The sequence below is a fragment of the Perna viridis genome, chromosome 2 (genome assembly GCF_037379345.1).
Source record: "Perna viridis isolate PV_CMFRI_1.1 ecotype Kerala chromosome 2, ASM3737934v1, whole genome shotgun sequence".
NCBI classification, from domain to species: domain Eukaryota; kingdom Metazoa; phylum Mollusca; class Bivalvia; order Mytilida; family Mytilidae; genus Perna; species Perna viridis.
Genome location: NC_142446.1, coordinates 15580334 through 15592297, shown reverse-complemented (window position 1 = coordinate 15592297; position 11964 = coordinate 15580334). Strand labels below are relative to the sequence as shown.

The 11964-nt window shown below is 30.7% G+C and overlaps 1 protein-coding gene across 2 annotated transcripts in view; it reads left to right on the top strand.

Moving 5' to 3' along the window:
• LOC148623800 (uncharacterized) overlaps positions 1-11701 on the top strand; it is a 51987-nt gene extending 40286 nt beyond the window's left edge. For both annotated transcript variants that reach the window (XM_088565911.1, XM_088565912.1), the window contains exons 12-17: positions 78-269; positions 1447-1833; positions 3074-3193; positions 3746-3902; positions 5731-6189; positions 8266-11701. In XM_088565911.1, coding sequence (XP_088422037.1) covers positions 78-269; positions 1447-1833; positions 3074-3193; positions 3746-3902; positions 5731-6189; positions 8266-8459 — 1509 coding nt within the window. In that variant the 3' untranslated portion in view covers positions 8460-11701. The remainder of the gene's footprint in view (positions 1-77; positions 270-1446; positions 1834-3073; positions 3194-3745; positions 3903-5730; positions 6190-8265) is intronic.
• Positions 11702-11964: the final 263 nt, after the last annotated feature.

Genomic DNA, 11964 nt, shown 5'->3' with positions numbered 1-11964 from the left:
TATTGGAAAAGTAACTGTCAAATAAGTAATACTATACTTCAAACATTAAAATTATTCTCTTTAATTTTGCACATTAGGTGAAAGATGTAGAGAATGAATCAAAGACAAAATCTGTTGACATAGTGAATTTAAAGAAACAGGTGGTAAAACTGGAGTCTGATTTATCATCACAAGATGACTTGATATGTTCATTAAAACTAGAGTTAACTGAAGCTCAGAATGACAAGGACAGCTGTGCTCGCTTAGAACAACAACTAGATCATACCAAGGTTTGTTGTTACTTACACTTTTTGTTGGTACAACTAATTTTATCACGATGAGACAGTTGTGTCATTGGTCTATGCAACTGTGGTGACTTGTAGTTGTTAAACATATCTTTACCAGTATGTAATAAGTTTGTCTAAAATTTTACAATCGTGAAAACTAATTTTTAAAATCTAATGGTTTATATCAAAGCAAGTACATTTTAATAGAAAATAGTCCTAAATGCCACAATTATATGGTATCACATAAATTGGGGAGAATGTCACATGGAATCTCCCCTATTTTAAATGGTAAAAAATTGTATTTTCTAGATTTATACAACTTAAAGGCTAAATTTCAGATAAATTATATTTAAATCAATTGGAGAAAGCTATACTGCATTACCTTGTCTGTCCATTCATCTATGAGAAAATTAAAACTTAATATGAATAGGGTTGTCAAATCACCAATAATCTCCAAACCTAAATAATCTGGGCAAGAATATCTAGTATAATAATTTAGTAACAAGAAATTAGTTATCCTGTACATTACCATAGTCAAGTTACATAACATACATTGGAAACACACTTTATGTGCCAAATCATTTTAAAAGATGAACCACAAGGTATCCAGTTTTTTTCAGTTAATCACTGACCATATCACTGTACTTCTAAGTTAGCTAACTACTGCTCCAACAAACTTTCCAATAACCTTTTTACATGTACTCACACTACAGTCTAAATACAGTAAATATTGCATCAGAAATAAGACTTCATGGTATCTTGAATCTTTTCTTTCTCATTCAGTAATACATGAAGTAAAAATCATCGTAGACTCAAACAAAAAAATCAGTTTTATTTTACTTGTAAACATTTGCAAATCCAAATGATCGTAAGTGTCATAAAATATCTAGTTAAGTTTAGCATTTTACACAAGATGTTCATAAAATCTTAGAAATAACTTGTTAATGATTTCAGTATTTTGATTTTTAGTCCTCTCAAGAGTTAACTGGGGGTCATTTTATAGATTTTAAGTGTTTATCTTTTATAAAGGTTTGTAGCACTCAATGAAGTTCATGAAGGAAGATATGTATTGTCAAGAAATTTTCCTGTTAAATGGAACAGGGATTTTTCCTTTTGTCATCCTGTTCACAGTATTTTGTGATTAGGACAGCTTTCAACTGTGAACTATCTTAAATTTTAGGCTGAATTACATGGGAAGATTGACACCATAGGGAGGGAATTAGCTGACAAAGATGTAGAACTTCAGTCAAGACTGAAAAGTTATGAATGTGAAATTCACAATTTGTCTCAGAACTATGAGGATCAAATTAAAACATTGAAATCTGAAAGTAGCATGGAGTTATCCAAGTTACAACAGAGACATGAGTGTGAGATTAAAAATCTGGAAAATTGCCATGTTGCTGAAGTTCAAAAACTGAATATGGAACTTCAAAAGCTAGATGGAGCAGGTGGTGTTCACAGTGACTTTGAGAAATTGAAATCCTCCCTTGAAAAATCAAAAGCAGAAACCAAGGTATATGCTGATAAAGTACAAACTTTAGAAGAAGAAGTCAAGAAGTCTTCAGAGGTATTATTTGATTGACTTATTTGTTTTATATGCCCTTCTTTTAAGACCAATATATTCTGGTATGCAAATGTTTGTCCATCTATCTGTCTATGTTAACATGTTACTTAAGAACCTCTATCTGAATCACTTCAAACTTTACATAAGCTGTATATAATGATGGTATCATGTTTGTATACTCTGTTTTCTGTTGCTGAGTTATGGGACTTGAACACTCAAAGAAAAAAAGGAAGGATTTTTCCACATATGACATCTTATCAGACGGTCATATACTTTTTTTCTGAAACTTTTTTATCAGCTTGAGTTTTAGTTCAAAAAACCTGTTTTTCAGTTTGCTACTCCAGGTTGTTTTCTTACCATTTTAGAAAAAGGGGCCAAAAAGGGTAAATAAAAATTATCGAAACCCATGTAGAATGTACATTTTTTCTGATTGTGTTCTTTATTTATTTCTGGTAAATAAATGTATCAGCAGATTTTACATGCATTCAAGTTAAAAGAGGTTAGAGTTGGGCAATGCCCAAAATATTCGACTACATTTTGATGCAAAAATTCTTTTTTAAATGGATTCTTCATATAGATCTCTGCCTGCATTTTTCAATCAGATTTCCGACATCTCTTACAGTTTTGAATTATATGGGGTCAAAGGGGCCACACACAAAAATCAACTTTTTTATTTTTGGTCAGCTTTAAAAAAAATAATTGTTTATTGGATTTCTGATATAAATCCCTGCCTGTATTTTTCAATCAGATTTCACATACCTTTTGAAATTTTTTTAATTAAAGATGTAAAAGGGCCACACCCCCAAAAAAATAACTTTTTCTATTTGATCTGATTTTACATTTTTAATTTGTGCAATACAGTGTCCAAACCATTTGATGTGTTCATGATAAATTGTATGTCCTTATGCTTAAGTGTGTCAAAAACTAGTGTTGTGTCCATACTTGCCCCAACTGTTAAGAGTTTGACCACTGCGATCATATCATACTGTGCTCGACAAAGCTTTTTTAATTTATGTGTTTTAGTTGAAGGCTTTCCCTTTTGCAGATAAAGCTACTTTTTTTTTCCTGTAAGTAAAGCACCTAGTTTCATAGCTGTCAAGATTTCTAGTTGTTTGTACACATATTATTATATAATGACCATACTGATACTGGTTTAAATTCTTGTCACTGTAATTATAGGTACTTTACGGAGGAACGACTTTTTATTTTAGTTTATCTTGTCATTGTTATTTTCATTTGCTAGGTGTTGACAAAATGGGAAAGTAGGTGTTCGAGGCTACAAGCTGAAGTGACTGCTGAAAAATCCAAATGTATAAAACTAAGACAACAGTTGGACAAAAAAGGCCAGTCTTCAGATGACACAGTAAGTTTAATATCTGTGAAGACAGTTTGTTGTAATGTTTCCTTTCGATAATAGTTTATAATTTCATTGCCTGTGTAAAATATTGTGGTATGGAAAATGTTTTGATAAGATATATCTAGTCAGGTACATCGTTGATTTTTAGGTCACGTTTCATTTGTTCTTACTGATAAATTTTAGTTCTTAGCTACTGCTATGAGATTGAAAATTGTAGGCTGAAGTTTGACAATGACAGCATTTCCTCACAATAAAACTTAGCATGAGTTTTAAATGTGAAGACAAAAGAATAGCTTACGTCTTGTCCTATCAGGTTCACGGCAGTATGTTTATCACTTCAAACCTGACATGATTATTTACAATTTTTATGTAAATGAAACATGGATACTAAGCAAGTAAAGGAAAGGATTACTAACATAAGTGAAAGTATCCCCCTAGAATTATTTTAAATTAAACTTAATTCAATTAAGGTGTTTGGTTGTTCATTTCAGCATTATGTAAGTTGGATTTTTTTTAAAAATAAATGATAATTTTCAGAACTTTTTGTTTGTCCTTCAGTCACCAAAAGATTTAGAGGCAAAAGTATCTGAATTGATAGAAGAAAGAAACAAGATGATTGATGAGTGCAAAGAGGTAGTGCAAGAAAGAAATTCCTTGAGAACTGATAATAAAAGGTTGAACTCCATTGTCACTGCATTAACTAAAAAAATGAAGGGTATGTTACATATTGAATGGAGCTATTATGTGATTTTCTGTGCCCATGGAATCACCATAAATTTATTTAATGCTATACATCACTGGTTTCAGTGTGTTGATTGCAGTTATGATTATCCAAATATGACAAACCAAAAGACAGTGGAGTTGCATTGTGTTAATTATTTCTCCATGTTTACAGCTCATTTTCAGTATTGTATCTAGAAACATGGTTATAAACATTATCATTTAAGGCTTTTTTCCTTAATGATAGAAAATGTAACAAAAGGAAGATCGACATACAAAAAAACTTTTTGAAGATCATTACTTCGTCTATTGATGATCATTACTTGAACTCTTCTTCTATTGTGAAGTTGAACATAACTCAAATTCTAAAATGACATAAAGGGTTTGAGATTACTGCTGTTATAAAATTTAGACTAACATATGACCAAAGTCATAGACATACATGTATGAAAGTCTTACTTCCGTCATATAGATAAGTTATAAGTTTTACGTCAAAAAGAATTTTGCTCCATAACTGGTGCAGTGTCATAGAAACCAGTCCTAAAATCTCAGAAATTCGATTTTGTTTTTGCTTTTCGAAACCTGTGGTAAACTACTATGATTTATTTCTTAAATTTATACTGTGTTTCTTATTGAACATCATATTTAGCATTCATGATGTATTGGTTTTACTGGAAAAAGTCAACTTAGTCCTTTTATTTTAACGTTAGATTTTTATACTGAACAAAACAAGTGTACCATAAACAATGCAAATTCTCATACAGACATTTATAAGGGGCACCAGCTTATTTGAATTTGTTTGGTAAATGTTCAAAAGAGCTATGTTTGTACATCTGTTCCATATGTCTGGCCTAGAAAAAAATTTGGTTCTGGTACTTTCAATAAAAACATTCTATTATTATACTTGCACTTCGCAAAGTGGGGGGGGTATATTGTGATAAGAATGTCTGTCTGTCTGTTCTTCCTTCAGTTACACAGAGGGGACCAATCTCTTATCCAATACTCCACCTGCACTGCTGAATGGAAATTAATGAAACTTTCATACAATCTTAATTACATGTTCCAATTGTGCACCTCCTATTTTGGGTTTTGATCCGACTAAATTTGGGGGTTTCACATAGCAGAACTTTGATGTTTATGAATATGGGCACATGGGACCCATCTTTTAATTGTTACTTCTGCTACTCAGCTGAATGGAATTTAATGAAACTCACAGAATCTTTATTACATATTCCCATTTTGTACCTCCTATTTTAGATTATGGTCTGAAATAATGCGCATGTTATCAAATGGAGGAGTGGGGGTATCAAATTAATGAGCATCACTGACAGAATTTTTATTTAATGTAAAATACTGAATTGTTTATATATTGAAACTTTACTATGGAGGTCATATGGGTGAAAATTTTGATAACTGCCTTAAAAAAATGATAAAGGTATGAAATATGGTTGACTAAAGGATATAACTCATGAACACAACCTAAAAAGCATCAAATATATACAAATGTTTTAATGATAAAAAAGTAATTATATTTAAAAAAATAACTAACAAATGGTGGAAATCTTGGCGATAGGTTTTATGTCAAACACAATTAAAATATTTTGGCAATTGCAAACTAAATTGGGTAAGTAGTTCTTTGAAATAACTTGCCTTATTTAGGAAATGTTTTAACTTATCTATTCACAGTGCTTACATTTTATATCCCTACTTGTACAGTCATTTTAAATCCGGATGAAAGCATCATATCACATTATGTTTACTCTTGCGTCAATCTCTATTGATACTGCTGAAGGTATCTTTTTAAATGATCCCAAACATTTCAGGTAACCAAACCAAAGGCTCAGAACATGGTGCAATTGTTGTAAATGCAGAAGAACCATCAGAAAGACTTTGTCCAAAAACTGTATCAGCAGAAGCTAAATCAGAAGTGCAAGTATCCAGTAGTGCAGACAATTGGATGAAAACAAGACTTAACTCTGGAAAAAATATGTCTTCTATGAGTATGAAAGACTGTCAGCCATCCATATTTAGTTCAAGTGACTGTAAAATATTGAGACCGACTCCAAAACACCCATCAAGCAGCCATGATATTGGAGTTAATGTAAAAAATCAAAGAATGGGTGTATCTAAGTCTACAAGTTCTTTGTCATCAACTAACACAAGTCAGAGAATGACCCGGTCAAGGAGTGCTGTGAATGTTGAGGAATCTGTTTCTAATAAACTTCCAGAAAAACGCAAACTTCCACAAGATTCAGAAAATCTGCAGAAAAAAATTAAGTCAGGTAGGAGTAAAGTTTTGTTGTTATGATTGTCAAAACACAATTTACCCCATTATAATTAAACAAATTGGATATGTAAGACAGTTTACTTTCCATACACTTTTTTATACTCTGATGAACAAAGTTTATTTTTGGGAGGTGGTATACAGGAATCGCCCTGTTTATACACACAACTCCTTCTAAACCACTGAGAGGATTTTGGAACAATTTTTAAAAAAGGTTTGCCCCTCAACTCACAACCCCCAAAATCAATCCTAGTCTTCCTTTTGTGATACATGTATGGCACCTTGCAGTACAATTTCAAAAAGATCAATTTACTTGTAATTAAGTTACCAAATTTTTTTCCCTATAAGTCGATTTGGAGTACAAGTTAAATCAACACAAAAAACAGAGACAAGTTGTATTGGCCAGATAAGTCGAGGGTCAGAAGTGCATTTTAGGTCACCGATGTAAACTGCAGGTGTCAGTGAAAGTTTTTTCAAAAATGTGATTCAAGTGAAGGAACTTTAAATGATATCTTTAAATTTGTTAGTACATGTTGTATTAGTAATAAAGCATATTTTGTAAGGGAGTTTTATTAATTTTATTTAATTCAGCATTAATTGTGTGGGCACCCAGGTGTGAAATTAGTCTGGATAACCAGTCATAATTAAGACTGGTAATTAATAAACAATGTAATCTGGTATTCTAAATTACAATAAAAAAAATTGCTACATTTAAATCTGCTTGCAATTGGCCAATTAGATAACACTTAAATTGATTATAATTTTTGCCATGTGCAAATGTGTTACAACGTACCGTAAATGGGTATAAATTTGCATATAAAAAGACGGATAATTCTGGAATGATGCAATTAAAGATTTCGTAAATGTCTTCAAGAGTTTTATTATATATTGTAACGGTTTTGAAGAATAGCACTGAAAAAAAATATTGACTTATATTCCGAAAAATATGGTATTGTCTGGACATAATGAAAACGATTGTTTTAACTTTATACTCTTTTTTAAACAGTTCAAAACAATCCCATCTTTCTGTTTGTGGTGTCGAACCTTGTGGTACAATTTCAAAGAGATCCATTACAGTTAATTATTTCTGGTATATTCCCTACATGCGGCAATGCCAGTTGTTGTTCTTAAAACGAGTAACCGTTCCTCTAAGTCAATATATTGATTTCCTGTATTAAAGTTTCAAGGGTGGATATTTCAAAACAACATTTTTATTTATCTTATTAACTTTATTACCTTAAAATGAAATCATTTGACTATGTTCACTCAAAAGCAAAACTTGAAGACTTTCTTACTTTGAAAAAAAGTAGATCTTACCACTTTTCTCGGTAATCTGAGCTTGCCCTAAGATGTTTTAACCTAAATCAAGAACTGACAGGGATAATTTTTTTCCGCTCTTTAGTGAAATTCCGCTATTTCAAATCCTGATTTTACCATTACAACTCTTTTTTTACAGTATATTTACTTCCAATTTTGCCAGTTTCCGCTAATTTTGTAGACCTCTTAAAATCATCCCTGAGAACAACAAGGCATAATACAGAATTTGGATAATAATGACAAGAAGTCAATATAAACAGGCAGTGTAAAATTACCATTGGTCAAAATGGGTAAAATCAGTAGTCAAAACAGTATAGAAATATGAACAATAAATTAAGACAGTGTCAAGATCAAGGTGAAAATAATAAGATAAAAGTAAAAAGTACAGAGAACGAATTTGTGGATGTTATGAAAATCCATCATTTACGCAAATGTATGATATGTTTGTCAGAAACAGAATATTTCTCTGTAAGAAATGTGCTATTAACTGCAGGTCCAACATAAGAAGCATTCAGTAGAATTAAGGTCTGTGTATTTTTTAGCCCATAAGAACTTGATGTTTTCTCTGCCCTGTAAAAATGTGTAAAGTCATGTATAAATTAATAAGACCTACTATGGTATTTCACTGAGCAAATACTGTCTCTTCGTAAAGTCAACAAGTACTGTACTATTATAATTCCTAACCAAGTTTGAATCCATTTAATATGGTGTAGTTTGTTTCAAAGTCTCTTAATATTGTGCTATTTTTCTTTTTTAGATCTCCATGAAGAGAAGAGGCCACTTAGTACCATTACAAATAGTCCTTTGAAAAAGATTACAGAAGAATCACCTCGAGCAAAGCCTAAACGGACTTTAAGTTTGAAAAAATCACCAGAGACAAGAAAAAACTCAGCTCGCTCTCAGAGTCCTGAACATCAAAATACTGACAATCAAGATTGTAAAGTTTCATAGCACTAATCACTGATAATTAATTCACTATTCTACATTGCCAAAATTGATTTTTCCAAGTTTCCATACCTGGCAATTTTATGCAGAAGTCGAGTTCTGTGTCAAATTATGTATCAGAGGAGGGAAAATAGATCTTAGCATGTAGGATTAATTACTTTCTATACTTACATCCAAGTTTTTCTTCTGTTTCAATTTAGAATTATAATTTCTTCTCTTTTTTGACAAAGTTAGTAAATTATTGAAATGAGCAATTTGCATAGAATTTTGAATATAGGCTTATATTGAAACAAAGATCTAAGCAAACCAAAGATTTACATTTAAAAAGCCACTTTACATATGAAATGTGTCCATAATACAGTTAACTATAAAATTATGTTCTGTCTTAGATTTTTAATCTGATATATCTGATGGTTGATATGAATCATTTCTTCAGTTTGATTTGTTGTGTGTTATGAGAGGATTTAACCTAATACTTATGTGTTGTCTATATTTTGTAAAAGTGTCAATTTCATAGCATTATAGTTTTCCTACTTTTAGTATCGGTTTTACATTGTAGAATTTAGTAATTAATTAGATTTTTATTGCATTATTTCAAGGTATTCTCTTGAATCTATGCTATCTCAGTTCTAAATTATGACGGTTTGAAATATAATTTATTTACAGAAAAATGGAACCAACGATTGTATTTAAATTAGACTTCTGCTTTCAAATTTGAATACTACATTTTCAAACCTGAATTTTATCATTTCAATAATTTTTTACTGTATATTTCTTTCTGATTTTTCCCATTTCTGCTTTCATGACCTTGTAGAATCAGGTCTGTTATATGAACCTAGATAGATTAGTTTATTTTTTGTCATTGTGTGATACACATGTAAGTTTGTAGTTTGTTAGGTATGTTATTGCAAAGAAGATTGATTGTTATTTGTTGTAGATGTATTGTCTAATACTTGGAGTAAAATACAATTCTGTCATTTTAAAACATCAAATTTTCATTATTTTTTCAGTTTATCAACAAAAACATGAATTTCCATACACTATTTATGCAAATCTCTTAAAGACTGAACATTTTGTTTGATATTTATGTTATAAAAAAGTTTTATATGTTTCTAAATGTAGAAATGGTTATTGTAACACTTGTATTGGTACTGTGAATTAGTATCCTATATGTGCCATAGGGCACAACTGAAGTGTTTTATAACATTTATTTCTATACTTAGAAGTGTAAGTTACAAATCTAAAGTTTGTTTTAAAAAATTATGGTAAAGGGTTGAGATTTGTCCTTATTTTTGTTGGTTTTGGAATAATTAGCATGTTCGTTGAAACAGGTTGTTTATACAAATCATAGGTTTGCCTCATGACCTCAGCTTTTTTCAATTTCTGATGCAATAAGTATACTTTTTGTTGGTATAATGTTACCATAAAATATCACTGGTCTTGCCAACATCATTTTAAAACTTTTCTTTCTAGAGAGGACTATTGTTTTATGGTATACTGTTGGCTCCCTGTTTGTTGTTCACACTTCATGCAGTGACTCAAAATACTGCAACTTATTTTTATGCTACTTTGATGAATTGTTTCCTTTCATTGATGTGAGCCTCCATTTGATTTTTTGTAAATTTCTGATTTTTTCATTCTTGAGTTACGGGATGTTATTCATTCAAATATTGGGTGATTCCTAATTTTCAGACAATTGTGAAACTTTGGGAAGTTATTTATTTCTGTCCATGGGTGTAGGCTCCCTTTGGATATTTATTAATGTTTGATTTTAACTTTTTTGAGTTTAATATTAGACTTGGTACATCTACAAAAAAAGAGAGTGATATTTCATGTTTGGACTTTAACCCAAAAATGCTTCCAGCAATTTTCGTGAAACTTTGATGAATTATTTATTTGTGTTGAAAAAAATTCCCTTTTAAATTTTATAAATTTCAATTGACACATTTGCATTTGAAGTAAAAATGAATTATTTCCATATTGGCCTTTCATGAGAGCCATACCTTCCATATGTGTTTGGGTGAATGCATATTGTGGTGGCAATTCTCAGTAATCAGAAATTTTCATTTTAAGTACAAGTCCATATAAAATTCAGACACTGCCATTAGTAAAGTGATTCATGATGAAAAAAACACCAAATAATGCTTTTTCAGTCTACATATGCAATACTTTCATATAACGATAACCTTTTCTGCATGCAGATCTGCACTTTTTAGAAAATCATACTTTCATCTTCCACTGAAAATCAACCAAATGTAGCCAAATCAAGAATGATAACTCTTGCAAAGTACAAAGTCCATGTACAATCTACATAATATTTTTCTCAAAAGTGCAACAACCAAATGAAAAACTAAGATTGATTAGGTTAATTAATTGTCTCTAAACAAGAAATAAAACTGAATTCGTGAGTTTTTAACATGCACGAATCACCTTCTGTCTAATTTTCAGAAAGACTGCTACTTAAGTATAAAGAGGAACTTAAGAGTGGAAAAGACAGATATAAGTTGATAATTCTTTATCCATGTTAATGAACTGATAACTCAGGATGGAGAATATGTCAAATTTCTTGCTTCTTTAATAGTCCTTTTTCAAATTCCTGACTGACCTTTAATTTTTTAAAATTTTAAACAAAGGAAAGTAACTTTCCAACCTGACAAACTCGTTAACTGTTTGATTAGAGCAATAGACAGCAATAGACTTCAAATTCAAATATTAGATTTGTTGGAGCTGTGACAAGAACTTGGATGCCTTAAAATAACTTATTTCAAACCATTAAGGTACTTAACGAAGCCAAAATTCAAAGTTTCAAAGAAAAATATTTACTGTTCTTCCTTTCCCTAATGAGACTACCAACCAGGTTGTCGGGTGTTGGTGTGTTACGTCCCTTTGAAAAACTTGCTAAAATGGCTTGCATTCAGTAAATATGAAAAAAAGTCTATTGAAAATAGATCTTAGTCAATACAGTAACACAAAATGTCAAGATTTGAAAATATAGCTTGATTTGAGTGTTATGAAAAGGAACTGCAGTCAATATTTCCTTGCCTTAAATGTTGAAATGGGTATTGTAATATCCTTTAATACATTCTCATAGATCATCAAAGGCAGTTTTAAGGTGTTGGGATGCAAATACAACTTTTTTTTAATGGTTTTAATTTTTTTTATGCTCAAAAAGGAATATAATTCAATTAGTAATCATGTGATTATATTATCTTGTATTGTGTTATTAAAATTACCAGTAGTGACTAGAATTTCAATATTTTACTTCTTCTTGGGGGAAAAGATTGACCCCTTCTGTAAAGCTTTGAATCTATGATTTAATAAACCCGAAGGTGGGATTTCTATCAAGCTGGAGTAATTCTAGGTTTCAGGATTTTGTATAGTGCTGTATGCATAGTCTGCTGACAAAACATTCTAATTAACCCTTTCAAGAATACTTAACATTTTATTCTCTCACATATTTATTGTAATAATAAAAGCGTAGTTTTATTGTAAGATATCCATTTTACTGGTT